This window comes from Rhipicephalus microplus, chromosome 6 (genome assembly GCF_043290135.1).
Source record: "Rhipicephalus microplus isolate Deutch F79 chromosome 6, USDA_Rmic, whole genome shotgun sequence".
Classification (NCBI taxonomy): domain Eukaryota; kingdom Metazoa; phylum Arthropoda; class Arachnida; order Ixodida; family Ixodidae; genus Rhipicephalus; species Rhipicephalus microplus.
Window position 1 is genome coordinate 100,363,576 of NC_134705.1, and position 19,767 is coordinate 100,383,342.

General features: G+C 42.2%; 2 protein-coding genes across 4 annotated transcripts in view; one reads left to right on the forward strand and one right to left on the reverse strand.

Moving 5' to 3' along the window:
* The first annotated feature begins 2,587 nt into the window (after positions 1–2,587).
* Positions 2,588–16,936, forward strand: LOC142765389 (uncharacterized). Of its 2 annotated transcripts, XM_075866283.1 has the most exons (5): positions 2,588–3,308; positions 7,855–7,915; positions 8,244–8,348; positions 9,723–9,809; positions 14,127–16,936. In XM_075866283.1, exons 3-5 carry the CDS (start codon positions 8,276–8,278, stop codon positions 14,375–14,377), a joined length of 411 nt encoding a protein of 136 aa, XP_075722398.1. In that variant the 5' UTR covers positions 2,588–3,308; positions 7,855–7,915; positions 8,244–8,275; the 3' UTR covers positions 14,378–16,936. The 2 variants fall into 2 exon arrangements, with proteins under 2 accessions (XP_075722398.1, XP_075722397.1); XM_075866282.1 differs by lacking the exon at positions 7,855–7,915 and having other exon boundaries at positions 2,614–3,308.
* A 550-nt stretch (positions 16,937–17,486) lies between these two features.
* The window catches only part of LOC119167440 (uncharacterized), a 72,705-nt gene continuing 70,424 nt past the window's right edge, over positions 17,487–19,767 (reverse strand). For both annotated transcript variants that reach the window (XM_075866281.1, XM_037418909.2), the window contains one exon: positions 17,487–17,777. In XM_075866281.1, coding sequence (XP_075722396.1) covers positions 17,743–17,777 — 35 coding nt within the window. In that variant the 3' untranslated portion in view covers positions 17,487–17,742. The remainder of the gene's footprint in view (positions 17,778–19,767) is intronic.

Below are 19,767 nucleotides of genomic sequence, written 5' to 3' on the forward strand. Positions count from 1 at the left end.
TCGCTAAACCTTTCTAAAACCAAGGAGGTTACGCCCAGCGAGTATAACGTAGCAACCTTTTCCTGTCAGATAGTGCTCAATGTACATGCCAGTGGCTGCTAATGTGAAATGGGAGACAGGAGGATTCAGCTTTTAATTTCTTACGGTTTGCGCTTCGTATCTGCTTCCCCCCTTTAACCACCTCGAATTCATTCATGGTATATACTAGTTCATTGTATTCATGGCCCTGCGGCTCAACGCTCGCTAAACCTTTCTAAAACTAAGGAGGTTACACCCAGTGAGTATAATGTAGCAACCCTTTCTTGTCCGATAGTGCTCAGTGTACATGCCAATGGCTGCTAATGGGGATTGCAGCGTGCGCGTTGACTAAAAGCCGAATGCTCCTGTCTCTCATTCCCCATTTGCAGTCATTGGCATGTACATTGAGCACTATTTTTTATTGTTAAACAACGCACAGAAGAATTCTCTCACCGGCACCACCTTGGAGATCAAATGTTATACCTATTTCGGGTATGTGCTACTGGTGGTTACGTTCTACGAGGGACGCACAAGCCACGCCATAAGAAGCTTCGCCCCTAAAAGAACTATTTATAAAGCTATAGAAAACGCTTGCTTGGAGATTAGGGGAAACGTAGGGAGTTACCTGAGGCTAATGGGGCACTTTATAATTCTGCCAGAACAAATTTTTAAAAATAGACCAGTTTTTTATCTATTGACAGTTCATTTGGTGTCTCTTTTTCGCATCGAAGAGGGGTGCCTCATCTATACCATGCTTTTATGCGATAGCATAGCTCGTTCTTGTTCTGGTTGGGTATGCTTCGCTACCGGGTTGCGGAGAGATAATTAGGATATGAACGTGAGTCTGTAGTATGAGCCAAACAGTGGCTTCTTAGGCAAGAACCGAATAGAAAAATACTACGCTAGCATGTTAAAGAGGCTGTTTCGCTGAAATTTTATTGTCCGCATTGTTGGTTGTATGCGAAACGCCAAACTTGCTCATAACCAGAAACTTGAGATATGTGCCACTAAAGCAATAAATGTTTCACGCAAGGGGGAAGCAAACCAGCACTTCTGCATGGCAAGCAGATGTTCAACAGCTGAGCCTGGCTGGTTCTCGTAATCAATGAGATAAAAAGAGACGTGAATATAAGAGGAGTGCGGAGTGTGATTAAAAGGCGTAGTGTGACGCCACGGATGTGAATACTTACAAGAGCTGTCAAAATACATGAATTCTACAACGAATTATTAGTCTAAAGGGCAAAACATCACACAAAACACGCAGGAGCTGTACCTAATTTTTGTTATTCACAACAGCAATAACACGCGCCAGCTGCGCCGGTGCGCTTCTTTATTACTGATACTTCGTGGGCACTTCACGGTTTTTTTTTGCAAAAAAAGAAACATGTCGCAGTGTGAAATTCCACACTGTAGTTGCAGTAGACATTCTAGAACAGTTAAAGGGTCAATTTATCAGCCCTAACACGTTCCTTGCATCGTATCATGGTGTTGCGGTGTTCAGGCTATACATTAATAAGGCGATGCGAATAGGCTCTGATTACGCTGTCACGTTATGCTTTTGAAGGCTGAGTCGAGTGTCCTCCCAATTTTTTGATAATAGGAGCATAATCTTTCCGTGCTTACGTGCGAACAATTAGACCAATTAATTCGCGCTTGATCATTCAGTACTACCTCACACAGTATAAGTATAGCTTCGATGAGTACTGTGGCGAAATTTACAGGTTACTCCATGATTGTGATGCGTCCTACACATCGTCTACAGGCGGCGTTAACAAGCAATGATACTTTTTGAGACCTTTGTATACTCATTGGCTAAACGAACAGTAGTGCCGGATTTCAATGTTGGACAGTCAAATTGCGAGTATAAAAAGAACGATATGTAGAATGTGTAGCCGGCATTCCACATCATATCTCGTGAAGTGCCACATCACATAAAAAAGTTCAGAAAAAGAACAAGAAACGTCAAAACTTAGAGACGAGAAGAGCAAGAGCCCTACGAAAAACCTCGAAAGTCTACAGATTCAGTAGCGTCTCAAGCTACACGTGCAACTGGAACTACCAGCGAAGCACAACTTCCAACGACGTGGAGATCACACCTCCTGCGCAGGTCTATTAATCGAATTATTGTGGCACATCCTCCTCTTGCCTACTCTCCTAAACATCCACGGGCAAACATACTCATGTGTAACTCCTCGCTTCGGGTGCTAGCCAATGGTGTAGCTCCGGGAGGATATTGGCTCTGTCTAGAATAGTATGAAAGAAAACAAATGGAGTCTGTCTGCTGCCCTTGCTAGCACGTTCGCCTCTTCGGTGGCGTACATACCGATGACTCAGACACTATTCATCACCCACACACAGAAAAGAAATAAAATAAAAAGTTCTACCACTACATTAACGCTGTCAAGGGACTTCATTGTACTCGAACTCTACAGCCGCCTCAAGTTACGTTCTCAGCAAGCATGTGCGTGCGTGGAGCCGCAGGCAGCATTTGCAGGTAAAGAAAGAAAGCATAAGCATCGCACAGAAGACCAATACTTCCATTCAGCATTGCGGACGTTCGAACGACACGTTAGAGCTAATAAACCAGGCTCATAACCATAGTCGACATCCTGCAGCAACAGCGTGGCCCACTGTAGAATTAACGTGGACATCTTTCAGTGCATAAGCCTTGATCCCTGAACGTTTTATAGCAACAAAGTGCATTAAAAGATTGAGTGGTCAACGTGTTCCACCTGCATATGCCATGCCAATATTGCGCAGCTACTTATGAGGCGTTTGCTCTGCTGCACAGAACTCTGCCCGAAAGGGCATCTGCGAAAGTGACGAAATCGCCTGCGGTCAAAAAACATACGAACGCTTCCCTTCGGGCTTTCAGACGGAGACTGCTCAGAATTCAGGGAACGTTTCGTCGAACAGCCGTTTTATGCCGTAGCTTCTGGCAAGCTGTCGGCACCAGCAGCGTAGTATTTGCTAGAGTGCTGCCAGCTAGCGTTCGAAACTGCCCTTCGTGGCCTCGGCGTTTTCGTCGTAGGCGGGTACCTTGAAGGTGCTTCGCATCAGGTGAAGGCGGCGACGGTCAGCAGTCTGCTGCGCACCTTCTGCATTGTCACGACTGTAAAGCACACAAGTGGTGTTCTTGCCTTGTAAGCACTACAGTAAAAAAATTGCAGCTGGACTGCGCGTGGACACTTATATAAGTGGCGAGTAGGAGTCGCCGTAGAATTGAATATATATCTGCCTAATCATCTGCAGGAATTATTCTTCCGAAGAGGCACCAGCAGACACAAAGGGTAAGCTCACAAAATGTCTCTTTATTTGTTTTGTTCTTGTTTCACTGCGAGTATTTTTATTGTTACTTTAGTACATAACTTTCAAAATTTTCTTGGCTGGGCCACACACGCTCTAACAAAAATGAGTAGCTTTTTTTTGCGTCAGTACACCATACAGGTAAACCAACTAAAATTCTTAGTTTTCTTGATGTTCGAAAAATTCAACTCATGAAATATTAGACAGAATTTGCCTAGAATTGGACAGAGTCTAATTTTAGACAAAATTTTGCCCAAAACTAAACAGAATTTCAAAGCTCTTTGACTCTTGTATGAGCACGCAAAGCTCAGCCGCCATGGTGGTCTAGTGGTCACGGCACTCAATTGCTGTCTCGAAGGTCGCAGGATGAAATCCAGGTCATTGTGGCCAGATTTTGGTAGAGCTAAAATTTAACAGGCGCATGTACTTAAATTTAGGTGAACCCTAAAGATTCGCAGGTGTTAAATATTTTCCGGATCCTACGGCTTGCCCTATAAACATATCTTGGTTTCGGAACGTAAATCTTCAATAATTGCTATCAGATGACTCTTCACATATGCCGAGCGAGAAAAAGGTATTAACAATTTTAGGTAGAAACAAATCTAAAAATAGTAAATGAGCTCGCTTGTTAGAGAAATGTTACGTTTGTTAGACGCTTCAAATTTTCAGTCAGATTTACCTATATGTTTTCCATAATTTATTTTATTTATTTATTTATTTATTTTCAATACTGCCAGTCTCATTCCGACACCATAGCAGGTGGGCGTACAGATTGTACATGCAGGTGGTACATTACCAGCGCAGAAAACAGAAACAGGAATGTAGTAAAATGACAGTCATCACAAAGTATACGAGCGAAAAATATACAAATTGTTTACATCTGCGAAGACAAAGAAACCATCACCAAAAAAAAGAGAAATTTTGCGTGAAGTGCAGTGGTACAAAGGCAAACAAATAGCAAACTTCTAAACACTCCAGTTAACACTTGTACACTCCACAAATACGCTTTCACTGGTGGCGCAATGCTTCTGGTAATGCGAGTATTGCCGCATTAAGAGAACATATTTTCTAATTTTAGTGCAAAGTCGGATACCGACTTCGCACTAGTTATGGAGGAATCCAAACAGTTCCATTCCCTTATGGCAAGTGGAAAAAAAGAGTGCTTGAACGTGTCATTGCGGTAAGAGTACTCTTTCAGTGTGTGTGAATGTTTGTGCCTAATAACGCGGAAGTCTGACGTACGGATGTACAATAATGGGTCAATTTTATAATGGTTGTGAAGTAGCTGAAAAAGAAATTTAAGGCGCGCTTGTTTTGCTCGAATCGCAAGTGTTTGGAGGCCAGAGCTTGCTAACATATTTGTAGGAGAATCAGTGCGCTTATATTTGTTGCAGATGAATCTTGCTGCCTTCCTCTGTATATTTTCTAGCTTTTGAATGTTAGTGACTGTATAAGAAAACCATACTGTGTTAGTATATTCTAATACCGGTCTTACGTAAGTAGTGTAGGCTAAAAGCTTGGTTGAGTGAGGGGTCAACCGAAGGCATCTGCGAAGATCAAAAATCTTGCGCAGAGCAACCGAAGTAATGCTAGAAATGTTCGCATCCCATCTGAAGCTTGACGTTATCGTGACGCCTAAATATTTGTGCGCATTCACTTTTTCAAGCCTGGTGCCTTTAATGCAGTAGTCATACTGGATAGCTTCTTTTTTTCGGGTTATCGTCATGCATACTGTTTTTTGGGGGTTAATCGACATTTGCCACATGTCGCACCAGTTGGAAAGATGGTGTAAAGAATCGCTTAGTGCAAGGTGATCTGAATGACTGTTAATTTCTTTGTAATTATTGCAGTCGTCGGCAAAAAGCCTAATGGTGCAAGAGATACTGTCTGTGATATTGTTAATTAAAACAAGAAATAACAAAGGCCCCAAAACGGAGCCTTGTGGTACTCCGGACGTAACAGGCAAGTTTTCTGATGGTACTTGGACATACAGGACATATTGTGAACGATTAGTTAAGAAGTCCTTAACCCAATTTGTTAATATTGTTACGTGATTTCGTCTGACTGAAAGAGGGCATAGTGGGGCATACCCAAGTAAGGTGCCTCGCACTGAGAGTAAAGAAGTGGACGTTGTGAGTGAGCTGCGTTGTGGCTGCGGACCGACAACTGTTATTTTCCACGTAACAATATTCCACCTCCAATAATACATCGAAGTCTTGCAATTAATTTGTTGTGAAATACGGAATCAAACGCTTTAGCAAAGTCTAATAGTATGATATCCGTTTGCGTGCAGTTGTTAATAGATAATGCTAAATCATGAACAACTTCTGTTAGTTGCGTGGCAGTCGATAATCTGCTGCGAAACCCGTGCTGGCAAAATGACAAATCGCCTTTATCTTCTAAAAAAACGGTTAAGTGTTTCAAAATTTTATGTTCTAATATTTTGCATGACGTGCTAGTTAAAGATATTGGCCTAAAGTTTGAAGAATTATCGCTATTTCCTGCTTTGGGAATCGGTGCTATTTCATCTTTTTTCCAGTCGTCTGGAAGTTTTGCTACGGCGAGAGATTTGCGGAAAACCATAACAAGGTATTTGCTGCACCATTCGGCCTATCGCTCAAGAAAGGGATTGGGGATGTCATCTGGTCCCGAAGATTTTTTGGCGTCTAGGTCGAGCAAAAGAGAAAATATTCCTTCATCAACTACATCTATAGGGATGATTCCAATATTATTCATGTGTGCAAGCTGTGGAATTTTCCCGTCATCTTTTGTAAAAACAGAGTGGAAATAGTTGTTGTACATATTAGATTTCGCCGAGTAAAAGCTTGAGTCAAGCTGTGAAACAACCTATGTGCTGTCACAAGAATGAAACAACCAAATTTTCGTTTACGCTTCACCTGAAAAGTTAGGATATGTTGCAAATGCCGTATTCGCAATGAATAATTTCTGGATTTAGCAGTGTCCCATTAATGCAGACTACCCAATGGGAAAGCCTCAAAGAGCACAAATTCAAGACCGGCTAATCTCTTTCTATGAGATTTGGCTTCTGGTATCACTTTTTTGTTCTAATGAGGTCCCAATTACTGAAAAAAAACCAGAATGTCTAGGCACTTGCTCGAAAAGATGCTAACGGCATGAAAGTTTCCCAATCAGCTATGGAAGTTGGAGAAACGGAGGAGGCATAAGCAAACTTATAACGAAAAGCGTAAGTATCGGACACGCCCTTCGTCTTCTTTAGGTTGCTGTCTGTTCATAAAACCTTTCCGTTATGTTAATTGTCTATCAGTAAGGACACCGACAGATTGATAGAAATGAAAATGCACTGCATATCATTTCGTATTAATTTATACTTTGGTCGGGGACATGATTGTGGTGTCCAGTAGACCTTCGGAGGTGCTTGAAATTTTAAATATTGTCAAAAACAACGGGCATATACAAGAAGCATGAACATGTACTCATGCCTCGCACCCTAAAAACAAGACTGCTCCCTCCCCCCTCTCCCCCCAGCTCATATATTGGTGGGTGTTTGGTATCCTAATTCCCACCCTAGAAAGTAAGCCACTTACTGTGGTTTGAGTATTTATACCCATTGGTATTCATACCCATTGGGCATACCCATTAGTTTGGATTTTCACAACCACAAGTGTATTCATACCCTTGCGGGTATGAGTCAAGATAATTTAGGTAACAGGACTAGACAAGAATTCAGTGACCTAGAGACAGATACGATGAGAAGGGTCACTTATGTGTAGAAGGGTCTGATCTGATACACACAGTACGGGCTGTCCGTGAAGTGTCTCCAGGAGTTCACAAAACAGGTATTGATGAGCCGTGCTAGGCCGTAACGCTTAGATGGGGTCCAAAAGATGCTACTCTGGGCCGTCCAGCTGCCTCAATAACACCGCCAGAGCCCAGGAGGTACTAGAGGCTGAAAACCACTGGACCGAAGATTATTGCTGTCTCTCTTTCTCTTGGGCAAGGCCTGCTTATGACTCTGGGGTATTTATTTTTCATGGCAGCACAAGGTGATTGGGTTTACAGTACACTTTATGACGTCTCTCTTTTCTGAACACCTCTGCAGAAACATTATTGATATGTGGGGTTTAACTTCTCAAAAGCACCATATGATTATGAGAGATGCCGTAGTTGAGTGCTCCGGAAATTTCAACCATTTGGGGTTCTTTCACTTGCACCCAAATCTGAGAACACGGGCCTAAGGCATTTTTTGCCTCCATCGAAAATGCAGCCGCCGTAGCTGGGAGTCAATCGGGGACTTGCGGGTCAGCAGCCGAGTGCCTTAACCACTAGACCACCTCACGTGGCACCTTTATCAAAACACTCACTGAAGAAAGAATATTGAACAGGTGGTAAATTGTAGTTAAACAATATTCGAGAGTAAAGGCTGGTAAAATGTAGCAGATTTTCTACCTGCAAAGCTGTTACTTATTTTTTTGCGGCACTGAAGGCACCAATGCCGCTGCATGCAGGCACAGAGCCGTCTAATACTTTTTTTTCTTTTTTTTTACTTAGACCACTTTCGTCTGACAAGCACTTCTCTTCTGAGCCCTGCGCAAATCATGAACAATACAACGTACGTTATTCAAAATTTTTCTTATACGAAGCCCGTGGAAGTTTTCGCAGTTTAAAGTAAAAAATCTTTGATTATTGTTGGGAAAGCAACAAATGTGAGCTATAAAACTTACGTTTATCCATTTCCCTTGAAACTCCATTCAGCGTATTTAGCGGGCCAACGGGACCTTTCCAGGGATTGAATTTTTCTCGGTTCTTCTTTTTTCGGGAGGAGGAGAAATAGGGTGGAGACATTGACCTTCAATAAAATGAAGCTTAAAAGCGTCAGAACGCAGCCCTATTAGAATATAACTGTTTTGATTGCATACTTTTTCTTTCTCCTACTGTAGCACCTGCCCCAAGAGCACGTGTAAGATTGGACATGGCCGCGAAGTTTGCAACTTCTTTTATCTTATTAATTCTGGTCGCCAAGTGCAGCTTGGCTGCTCCACCAAGTGAGTGATGAATTTCTCTTTTCTTTCAAACTTCAAGTTCCATCACCCGATGGTCTTTTTTATTTCCAGCTCTAATGACTGATGCTTCTGTAAATGCGAATGCATGTACTTAGAAAAGTTACTCTTACGAAACTGAATAGCTTTAAAGCAGGGGTTGGCAGGATTTCGAAGCGGTACACTGAGTTGAATGAAGTCGACAGTGTATGGGTGTCGGACGGCAAATTGGGAGAGTGGGGCAGGGTGTTAAGAAAGAAGCTGCAGTCGTTATAAGGCTAAAATGGGTAACATTGTCAAACGAAGGCAATCCTCTTTCCTTCTAATTTAACCCCATTTTAAGTTCCCACTACCATGTCAGCCTCTAGATATAAATTTAGAAAAGAAGGGCGCTCTGACGATGTTAATTTAGGCGCATAGTACTCCCCCATGAGACGAAGTTCGCCAACCCCTGCCTTAAAATTTTACATGCAATATACAGGCTGTTAAAAATTATGCTTTACGTACCTTAATATTTTCCAATGAGAATAGGAAAATTATTCTTGAATAGAACTGAGGCATCCAGGGATGCACGACGTGAGACAGCTATTGATCTCATCCACCCTGTTAACTAAGATTTACTGATTATTTTTAGTTATTGACGCAAGTAAATTTTCTTAGATGCAGTCACGTTCCACTTGGAAGAGTTCTAACATATCTGTTCTTCGAGATATCCCGCTCCACCGTTAAGTTCCGGTATTCTTGCCTACGCATGCCAGGCGGTGAGGATCGGCGCAGTGTTCTTCCGCGATGTGAGGAACAGTCATTGCTTGCTAACCCCAGCCGGTAGTAAAAGGTCAACCTTTATTATCTCTGCCTGGGCCTTTATACCGTTGTCAGATGAGATGACGCACACCACTGCCACAGCACATCGTGGAGGAGCTTTGCGGCACTACTGACTGTTCCACGCGTAAACACGTAATACGCAATAATTATTTCCAGCGGCATACCTCGGTGGATTGGCATGTTTGAATTTTCCTAGTGGAAATGTGTATATATGCGACTGCTTCGAAGACTTCTACGCAAACTTGCGTGCTCGCTCCAATCTCCAAAAATAAATAATAAATCTTCCTTAATCAGGCATGTGACAGAGACAATTATTGGTTCAACTTGGGTCCCCCTGGACACATAAGTTATAAGCAAAAGTGGTTTTTGTGTCCTTCCAAGACCTGAATTTAAAAAAATCATTAAAACATATCTCAACAACCTTTAAGAAGATCCGGTTGAAGTGTAGATTATTGTTTGATATTTGAGAATCTAATTTAGTACGCCGTATGCAGGATAGTTTTATACATACAGGCAAGATTGCTTTACTTGTTGATCAGGCATTCTGTTTAACAGTGGAAGCCTTTGTACAAAGCCATTCTTCAAAGCACATGCCACTACAAAGCCCCATTCCTGAGCGGCATCTGTCTCCTACTCCTGACAGTACGTGTTGCTTTGAAAACATTCTCAGGTGTGGAAACACCGTTATCACAATTTCGTTACCTGGGAAAAGTTAAAAATATTCGCACTGCCATAGTTTTGCGTATTCACGCCAGCATGCCAGCATGCCTTCTCCGCTATACACAAACGAAACATAGTCCTTTCCAAAAGGTGGCACAAAACTGTTTATGGTGACACCACATATGTTTGCGTCTTTCTTGGGGTTCTCTGGTGTCTACAAGATGTTTTTGATACAAACAGACTTTTAACAAAATTATTGTGGCAATCTCAATTATATAATTTTCCCCCACAAATTGTATGTCAAGGCGAACTACTTTCCCGCAACTAAAACGACACTGAACTAACTAAATAACAAGAACTTGGACATTATATTTTTAGTTACTCACTCAAAAAACAGTAAAATATGTTAATAAGTTGTAGCACGTGCCAGTTTAGAGAATACAACCATCTTGAAAATCGCGAAAGTTGCACGCATTTCTTGAGGTTTATCGTCAAATTTTCTGAGCGATATCAGAACTGATGGTTGCCGGCACGCAGAACACGTGGCTCCTTTTCACGTCAGAACAAAAGTACACATGGTAAAGAAATAAACACGAACCTAGGTTTGGCGAAGAAGAGTATTCTCTGCGACATAGGCAAGGAGTATGAAATACTGAAGTGGACGGCTTATTTACTTTACTGCATGCGATGTGCGACGCTTACTTACTTATTTTTCATACTATAAGTACTCACCAAAAACTATTTTGCATGTGTACAAAAAAGTGCCACAGTGGCTGGCCTTGAGCATTATGCTTCATGAACAAAGAAAAAGTTGATATTGCGGTTTTCCTGCATGCAAATACAATGAATTAGATGAGTACGAATACGAAACTCAAGAACGTTAGGTGATGTGCTTTCGCAAGTGTTATGACTTGCCACTTTTCTCATAAGGTATCGCCGTGACGCGCCTTCATTATAACTATGTCACTGCCTCGTCACCAGTAGTTCAGGTTTGACGAAACGGAGTCGTCGCTTTAGTGCACAACGGGGGTGATTAGTTTAGGTGTCCATTTGTAATTCACTGATAAACATGGGAATTGCGGTCAACATTTGTGATTCATTTAATGCCCTACAACATTATAACCTGAACAACTACGCTGAAGTGAATAATTTAAAAGGCGTTTCAGTAATACTTCTTTATTATTTGCATTAACGTGACATTTGAAACAGCAAAGTATTTGCGCTTCGACATAGAGTGCGTCGGAGCAACCGAGAATACCCTGATTGATTTATTGATAGATTGATTGATACCTGCCTATTTAAAAAACGTCCACCATAGGGATGGTGGATTCTACCATCCACTATTTTGGTAGATTATGGCGGTGGAAATGGTGGCAGATGGTGTATGGTGGCGTATGGTGGAGCGGATGGCGGATGGTGCGCTCCAGCCGGCAATGCTGGAGCGCGAACCAGCGTCAGAACCACCGTGACGAGCTGCCGCTAATAAATAATAAAAATAATTTTATAGAGAACTGTATCAAGCACCCATAGAAATAAAAGGAGCGCTAGCGTGGGATCAAACCTGGCACCTCCGAATTATGAAATGAGTACACTGACCACTGCGCCACGCCGACAGACGGTGGTGTGAGTGTTAAAGAAGTATTCAACCCACAGAATCACTGTTTAACTTCAGTTCTGTTTGTCGTTTACTTGGGTGGGACGAGATCTGCACCTGCTACTAAGATTTTCACATTTCATAAACACGAACAACTGCTGCCTGCAACGATTGCCACTGCGATAATGGCAACAGCGCTATGTTTTTGTTATAATTTACAACCGCAATGAAAAAAAAAACAACTCGGTGGACTGTGGAGCAGGTAGAGTTTATCGGCGGTTACTGCCAAGTTCATTATCCGTTTCTTGCTACTTCCAAAGGGCTATATCAGTTCAGGCTTTATGACGCTTCTATGCTCATTCGATAGATAAGCCAACACAATTGATTTTGATGTTTTTTCGCGCAACGCACACCGTAGTCGTGCCAGCGCACTGCTGTTGCTTTGTCGCTAGGAACAGCTACATAACGGCTAGTCGAAAACGAATTCAGTGTGCCAGAAACATCATGCTATCATATTGGTTCAGTAAGCATACGAATTGGCGTGTCTATGTTCTCGCATAAGAGCTAGCGAAGCGTCGGCGAGTGCGACCGGTGGCTGTCAGTGAGGCGAGGAGTACCTTTGGTGAAAGTGCTGCATGCGCGTCGCAACGATGTTTGTCGCTTCGTGCGCGGACACCGTACACAATAAAAAAGGCTTCATTTAGGGTAAATGATGCTACAGCTGTGCTGTATTTACATTTTTACTTGTCAAAATTGTGTATTCTGAAAGACAGAAGTGCCGATAACACTTGTACGGGCTCGATCGGTATGACTACCTTTGGTGGAAATCATGGTGATAGAACAGAAGGGCGGAAAGTCAAATTCGCTGGGTTTCCTCTCGATGCATGCCGAAAGTGAAAGATATGCATATTCGCACGCAGTTTGTTAACTTAAAGGGATGGCTCAAACAATAGTGTGTGGAAGAATTACCAGAGTTGCGTTTCTTGCGTGGCGACATCAAGTGACCGCTGTGTGCTGGTCTAACATTGAAAGGGGCAATTGCGAACTGGAGCCCATTTATTTGTCGACAACTGCTCGCCGATAGAAAACATTTATTGTCCTGATCACAGTGGCAACTCTAGTATTCTAAACATCACAACAAAGAAACACATCGCGGATGTCAAACTGATGTAAGTACGTGCGCGAAATGTAAACATATTCCCAGCCGCATATACGATGCTCCACGAAAATTGAAGCGTTGTTGACACCACAGAAATAAAAAAAAACGTACTAAAAAGCATAATGAGCAGCGGTGGTTTCTTTTGACCGAAAACATATATCTCTGCGCATTCAAGAATGAAACACTACAAATAAGTGATTTCACATACTGTCATGTGCTTTTCATCATGCCACCGTCATCCACCTTGCTCACCAAGTCTTTCACAAAACACGTTTTGCCTCGCCACCATGAGCCGGCATTTTCCACCGTCTCCACCATTGGCTCACCACCACCACTACCACCATCTGCCACCATTTTTTTCACTCTAGCCGTCATCAACCAGCATTTTCCACCGTCACCATCATTGGCTCGCCCACACCACCACCACCTGCCACAATTTTTTCCACTCTCGCCACCATCAGCCATTATGCCCACTACAGTTTCCACCATATCCACTAATATTTCCACCATATGCACTATTCCACCATATCCACCAACGATTCTAGCATCCACCAACCCAGGATTTTCAATAGGGTGGGTTTAAGCGCCCGAAAACATGTCACAATACCCTTACTGTATTTCTAAGAAGAAAAACTGTATTTCTAAGAAGAAACACCCAGTATATACTAACAAAATACCCACATTAAATTATTATTACGATGATTGCGCCCTCTCGTTGTTGTCTTGCTTTAAACTTAGAGCATTAGGAATCAGCCACATTTGACACACTGCAGGTCCATTTCAATACCTACGAAGTCTTTCAGGCATTCGCTCAACACGACTCGAATGCGAAAGATACCCGGCGTGGTTGTCGGGTAATCACTATAAACTCCACCATCGTCATAACATGGTCATCATACACACTAAAAACATCTCATTAGGTTATCATGTTTGAAATAACAAATATAATATTCCAACCATACTCAATCGGTGCAAACACACAACCGCATTAAACAAAAAAACATCTGCGCGACCACTTTTTATCCTTATAATAACGCATTACCCTTCATTGTTGTACGAAGTGTCATTGTGACATTTTATGTGTGCGTGTGATATATGCTGATCTGTATGTATAAGGCTTTTGATGTGAATACCATGTAAAAACACTTGTTGAGATGTGTCATATATGTGCTATTGCCATGTAAAGTACCCTGGTCCTTCGTCAAGCTGCTACGACAGCTTTTTGCTCAGGTGTCCCTTCAGATTGTTTTCTGGTAAATAAAATTGAATTGAATTGAATTGAATCGCTTATCGTCATCACTACCGTAATGATCATTTAGGGCATTCGTGATGAGGACAGCTTTGACGATGCTGATCGTTTCCGCTCAAGAGGCGTACAAATCTGTCGACCTAATAAAATGAGACAACGGTAATAGTGTGCCACTGGGAAGCAAATGTGGCTTCCTTTCGTGAACAACGTACGCGTGACAATGCAATGCATTGCAACAGAGCGACAACAGCCCGTGTGTGTTCCCTTCCGACCCAACGCTATGTAATCCTTACGCAGAGCAATGCAGCCCGGGTGAGCATGAAGACTACGACGAGGAGAAAGAAGTGACCACTTGCCAGGGATTTAGCCAGGAAAGCGACTGCCAGATGGTCGTTGAGGCGGATGGCTGCCGGCGTTGCCACTGTCCACGCGCATGCCCGTCCATTTACTGTGGCCTACGCTGCCGGCGCGTGTTGAGACCAGGGGCTTGCCCCTACTGCGACTGCCGACGAGGCAAACAGGTCTACGTACTCGGAAAGAAACCATAGGGCTGCTACTCTGCTGTGGTGATGGCTGTCCACTTTCATATGTTAAGATGATTCGCTGTGTGTTACACTTTACCCGATGATTTTACACGCTGAGTCGGTCACACTTGTTGCTACTTAAATAACTGTTCTGTACAGGTAACATTTCTGCTTTGCTTGAATAAATTGCCAAGTGTCACTTGAACAATAACCTTGTAATTCGTTATGGAAGCGTTTAATAAAGGAGCTTACTAAAGTTATCATATATACTCTGATAACAAGTGCCATGTCAGCAGCCGTTGCAGATTAGCGTCTCAATAACGGTATAAGGTGGTAAAGTATAAATGAGCGATGTCAATGTGTTCCAGCAAGAGAAGCAATTTTGCTGATAGGTTTACGTCAATAATACGGGGCTGTTTCCGACACCCGTGGAAGCGATTTCCAAACAGATGTGAACGCGAGTGAAAAAAAAAAGTCAGCACATTGTTATACGTGCAGTTATAGGCGGCGTTCCCACACTCCGTTATCATGCAAAGGAAGTGCCAAGTGAGCCCCACACTTTACTAAAGCGAACCTGTCACGTCATTTTTGAAGTGCAGAGTTATGACCGTGAATGCTTTGAGGAAAATGGGGGCAGAGGGCCACCGGTTTTGCATTTCATGAAGTGTTTGCTTTCCACTATTGCTCGCGCTGAGCTGGTGAACAAAGGCCAGTCGATATGAGATGTACAGTACGGTCCACTGTTAAAAGGAACACCACGATGAGCGCCGTTCGTACTGCCGGCTCTCTAACAGCAAGTTGATAAAGTAACAATTTTCATGCACAGCATAGTCTCTCAAAATGAGTAATAACTGTGAATCACCAGCAGTCTTGTGCAAATCTAAGGCACTGTTCTATTGCAGGAGAGTGAAAAGTAAACATGCCGTGCACACAAGTGTTTCCTTTAACAGTGGACCCGTCTGTACATCATTGCTTCCTTGTCATTTTAGCATCTATTATCCAGCTTGTTTTTCTTCGGACTAGGCAGATATGGACAGGCGGGGATGGGCGAGGCGGCACCACTCTGGTAAAACTCTGCCCCTTGTATAATGTAGAATCTTGACCCCATATACGTGAACACGTGTTATCAAAGCGCAGCCTGCCTTCCCAAACATTTTCTTCCTGCTGGGAAGGACGGGCAACTGTAATGATTAACTCATGCCGGTTTGGCTCATATGTGTAACTTTACCAGTTTCGTAAAGTAAAAAATGGCTTGGCAATGCTACAAATCTTGCAGCTTTTTATTGTGTCATTATTTGCGATTCGCGCTGGGTTTCCAGGGAAAAAAAAACAATTGTGTTTTTTTTTAATGTGCGTATAGAAAAGCCTTGCGAAAAAAGAGTAGGCGAACAAAACTGAGGGTCACTTGAAATCCATTCATCATATAAGGAACAGTCTCATTTACAAGTGCGAAGGCTGCCAATACTACCTTTAAGATGCAAAGCATTTTGATTCATTACAACTTTTTGTTTCAATAAGAGTCCACCATAACGCACAAGTGAAGCAGAAGAGCTTTAGTGTTACGCGAAAAAAAAAGAGAGGTTAAGGATAAACAAAAGCAAGGAATCTAAAGGGCTGAGCCTGATGAGCTGATCTGCACTAGTAAAAGGTAACAGTAGTTGTAACTGTAGGAAAAAAAGTAAAATGAGCGTTTCACTCGGCCTAAAAGCTCTGTATTTTGTCCGGTATCTTTAAGAAAGCACTTGTGTTGCTCTTAGAAACTGTAATGTGCACTTCCGTACTATCTATAGCTTCTTGTCATTGAAAGGGCTTTTACCTAGGTGAGTTGTAAAAAGACCGAGGTATCGCCCATGGTGCGGGTAAATCGGGCAGTCACACTAGAGGTGCTAGATGTGCTCAATAGATTCTTCGACACCAAAGCACCTTCACTCGGCCCTAAGGAGCACCAAATTCCTAATTATGGATTTGCGTCTGGGTGTACCGTTCACCAAAACTAAGAGTGAGTGATATTTCATGAAACCGAGGCAAATACAGCCATCAAATGGTATTCATATAGTTTTCCAAACAGCGCATACACAGCGACAGAAAAGAGAACACACATCACGTATCTACGATGTGTTCCAATTTAGGCAATGTTTCGAATAACTCTGTGTACGTACTAACAAGCCCAACTGACCACCCTTCTGAAGCTTTTCCTATACTTTCTGGAATCTGCAAAAATAAAGGTTGACGTTTGGATTGACTTGCAGGTTTTCTTTGACACTTGTCATAATAAGGTGGCTAAATAAAATATATGCAAACTTTTGGCTTTCATCCTTAGTGTGTTGCTATATGCATTATTTCACGAAACGCTAATAAAAGGGGACGGGTCTCATTTTTTCTTCGGTGTATGGCCATAAATATTTACCCTAAGATATCGCTAGTAAAGGAGGTTCAGCATGAAGGTATTAGAAGATTGCACGAGTTCTTTCACCGTGGCTTGCCGACGAGTCATATGCAAGGTGCTGTTTTTGTATTGCTGACTGTTTTATGATTCCATGCCAATTCAAGCGTTTCGTAATAAAAATTCGCCCAGCCAAACTATTTTTCTCCTATTTAATTTGTGTTAGTAGGGAGCTCTTACAGAACATTCTACATTGATAAATTATTCAGTACTACAAATTGTGACTCTAGGCATTCTGTTTTCAAGGTTTTCAAGTGCCACGTCCGAGCTGCAATAAAGAACGACCCTGTACTGCACTGGTGATGGTACTAAGAGATTTTTCGGAAACCACCATTAATTTGCACTGGCGCAATTACTTGCCTGTGAACACACACACACACACACACACACACACACACACACACACACACACAAACCAGCTAATGTGCACAGCAAGCACCAGCATGAGCTTTTGAAATTGCATTTTGTGCGAAGCTGTCGCTAAAATGAAAACGTACACATTTTCATCGACATGAAAATAAGAAATACAAAGAAACTGCATTCGCTACAAGCAAGTCACACACACGCACACCACAGAGAAGCGATCATGTTTCATCATACACATTGGAGCCATATTGTTAATTAGAGCACGGGTGAATATACGCTGCTTAAAATTTCTACTGGTTGAACAACGTGTAATAAAACCGTGTCTACTGTTGAGTCACATCATTTTTATTCTGTGAGTATTTCTTGCGTGGTAGTAGTAGTAGTAATTTAAAATAATGTGTTTAATTACGCAAATTCCTCAAGAAAACCTGAGGATAAATTTGTTCGAAACGGTAAGTCCTTGTATATGAGCCAATGTTACTTAAGACCCCACAGTTGGAGGAAGAAATAGTCCTCTATAATCTGCTTTCTGTGCAAATGCTTCTGTCTATGGCAGTAAAGATGGAGTCTTGAACAGGTCCTAGCTCCCGCTTCGTGGGCCTTGCTTCATATAACCTGCGAAAAAGCATCAAATATAAGCAATTAAAAACATGATGAATGCACGTGATTGAAGCATCTTTTGTTTTTGTTTCGCAACACTTGACTACACAAACCGTGCCAAAGCCAGAAGCGTTTGTCAGACATTGTCAAGTGCCTGTTTTGTTTTTCTGGGAAATGTTTAGGAGGGACCTCGTACCACGCAATGTAGTGCAAATGGAGAAGTAAGGAACTCAAAGCGGAATCATCAATGCAGTATGCGATTGTTCAATTGAACTCGTACTTCTCAAGCTATAATAAAACAGGAATTTCCAGTCTAGATAATTTTTGAACTACAGCCTGTTTCTGAATGCATGGGAAAGTACTGGTACAGTTTCTCCACCTCCTCGACAGGTTCCTGCATGATGCGAACAAATCCTCCAGCAGATCACTGCAGACCCATGCACTATTGATTGAAATTGTATCTTTTGTGTGCCATAGCGGCTTAATTGGACAATGAGAAGATTCCGTGTTGAGCGCAGGCAGATTTCAATGGAGACTTCGTGTTCAGTGCACACAGATACCAATGAGAAGATTCCCAGTTGAGCGCACACACACCGGCTGACTTGCGTAATAGACTGGTCGAGAGAGTATACCTGGCAGCACATTTGCATAGTAGAGCACTGACGCCTTTGGTTAGGCTTACGTAGAAGAGTTAAAAAAGAAAACATGCATGGCTTCCAACGTTTAGATAGGCGTAGTAAAAAGTTGATTTTGGAATGTAATAATGTTGAATTTACGACAGATCAGAAGCAGGAAGATGATTTAATTTATCGTTCTGGGTCGAGTAAAATGTATCCTATACAGTCCCACTGGAAAGGGTATCTGCAGGTCGCGTTCCTTTAAAATTGGGTCGAAAAATTGCTGCCTGCGGGTAATTATTATAGCCCATGGCACGACGTCGAAACATCCGCCCCACCCACAACCATATCACAACCAACGGGGAAGGTGACTTGGCAGTTTTTAATTCTAACTACGTAAGAGACAAACAAACACTGACTGAATTTGTGGTCCCTACTGACCGATGAACAACTCCACGACCTGTTTCATTAGACGGTGAACAACCTCGATGCGGACATTTCCGAGCTGGCTCTAAATGTTCAAGAGAAGTCAGATCGAAAAGTCTTTTCACGCTTTGATTTGTAACCCGTGTTTGTAAGTTGAAACGTTGTGACGCGTGCATACTGAAATGAACACCGTTTGTATTGCACGCGTTTGAACCATTATCAATTCCCAAAACCTTTTTTCTTTGCCGGCAACTCCTCCCCCCCTTCCCTCACCCCAAGCTCCCAAGCTACCTCGGTTTGCCATCCGGGCACCGCCGTGTCGGCTTCATGAAACTCAGCCCTACACCGAAAAGGTTGCCGATCACTACTCTGAAGCATGTCACCGGTGACTGACGATGTTATAGCGAAAAGGTAAAATCACTTCTTTCACATCATGTAAGCAGCTATATTGATGAATAATAAATCGACACGACACTCCACCTTCTTCACGTAAAGCCGTACTGAAACTCTGCGCTATTGAACAAGATTTATCTCGAATTACAGCCAACTAATAGAGGTTCCTTCTACGATGATATAGCTAACTTGGAACATACCCTCTGCGAATGCCCCGCATTATGCTGTGGTGAAGTCATGTGGGTGCTATTACAAGCTCCGGAGTGGAGAAACAGTTATGGGCAGTCTGACGGTCCGCGACGCAGCAGAGACTAGGTCTTTATTCTTTATTCATTCTTTATTAAAAAAAACCTTACAGGCCCCAGAACAGGGCATTGGGTAAGGGGGGGAGGAATCGGAATGGTACAGACAGGTAACGTTTACGGGCAGAATCAGTGCAAAAACAACGAAAAAATATATATATATATATATATATATATATATATATATATATATATATATATATATATATATATATATATATATATATATATATATATATATATATATATATATATATATATATATAT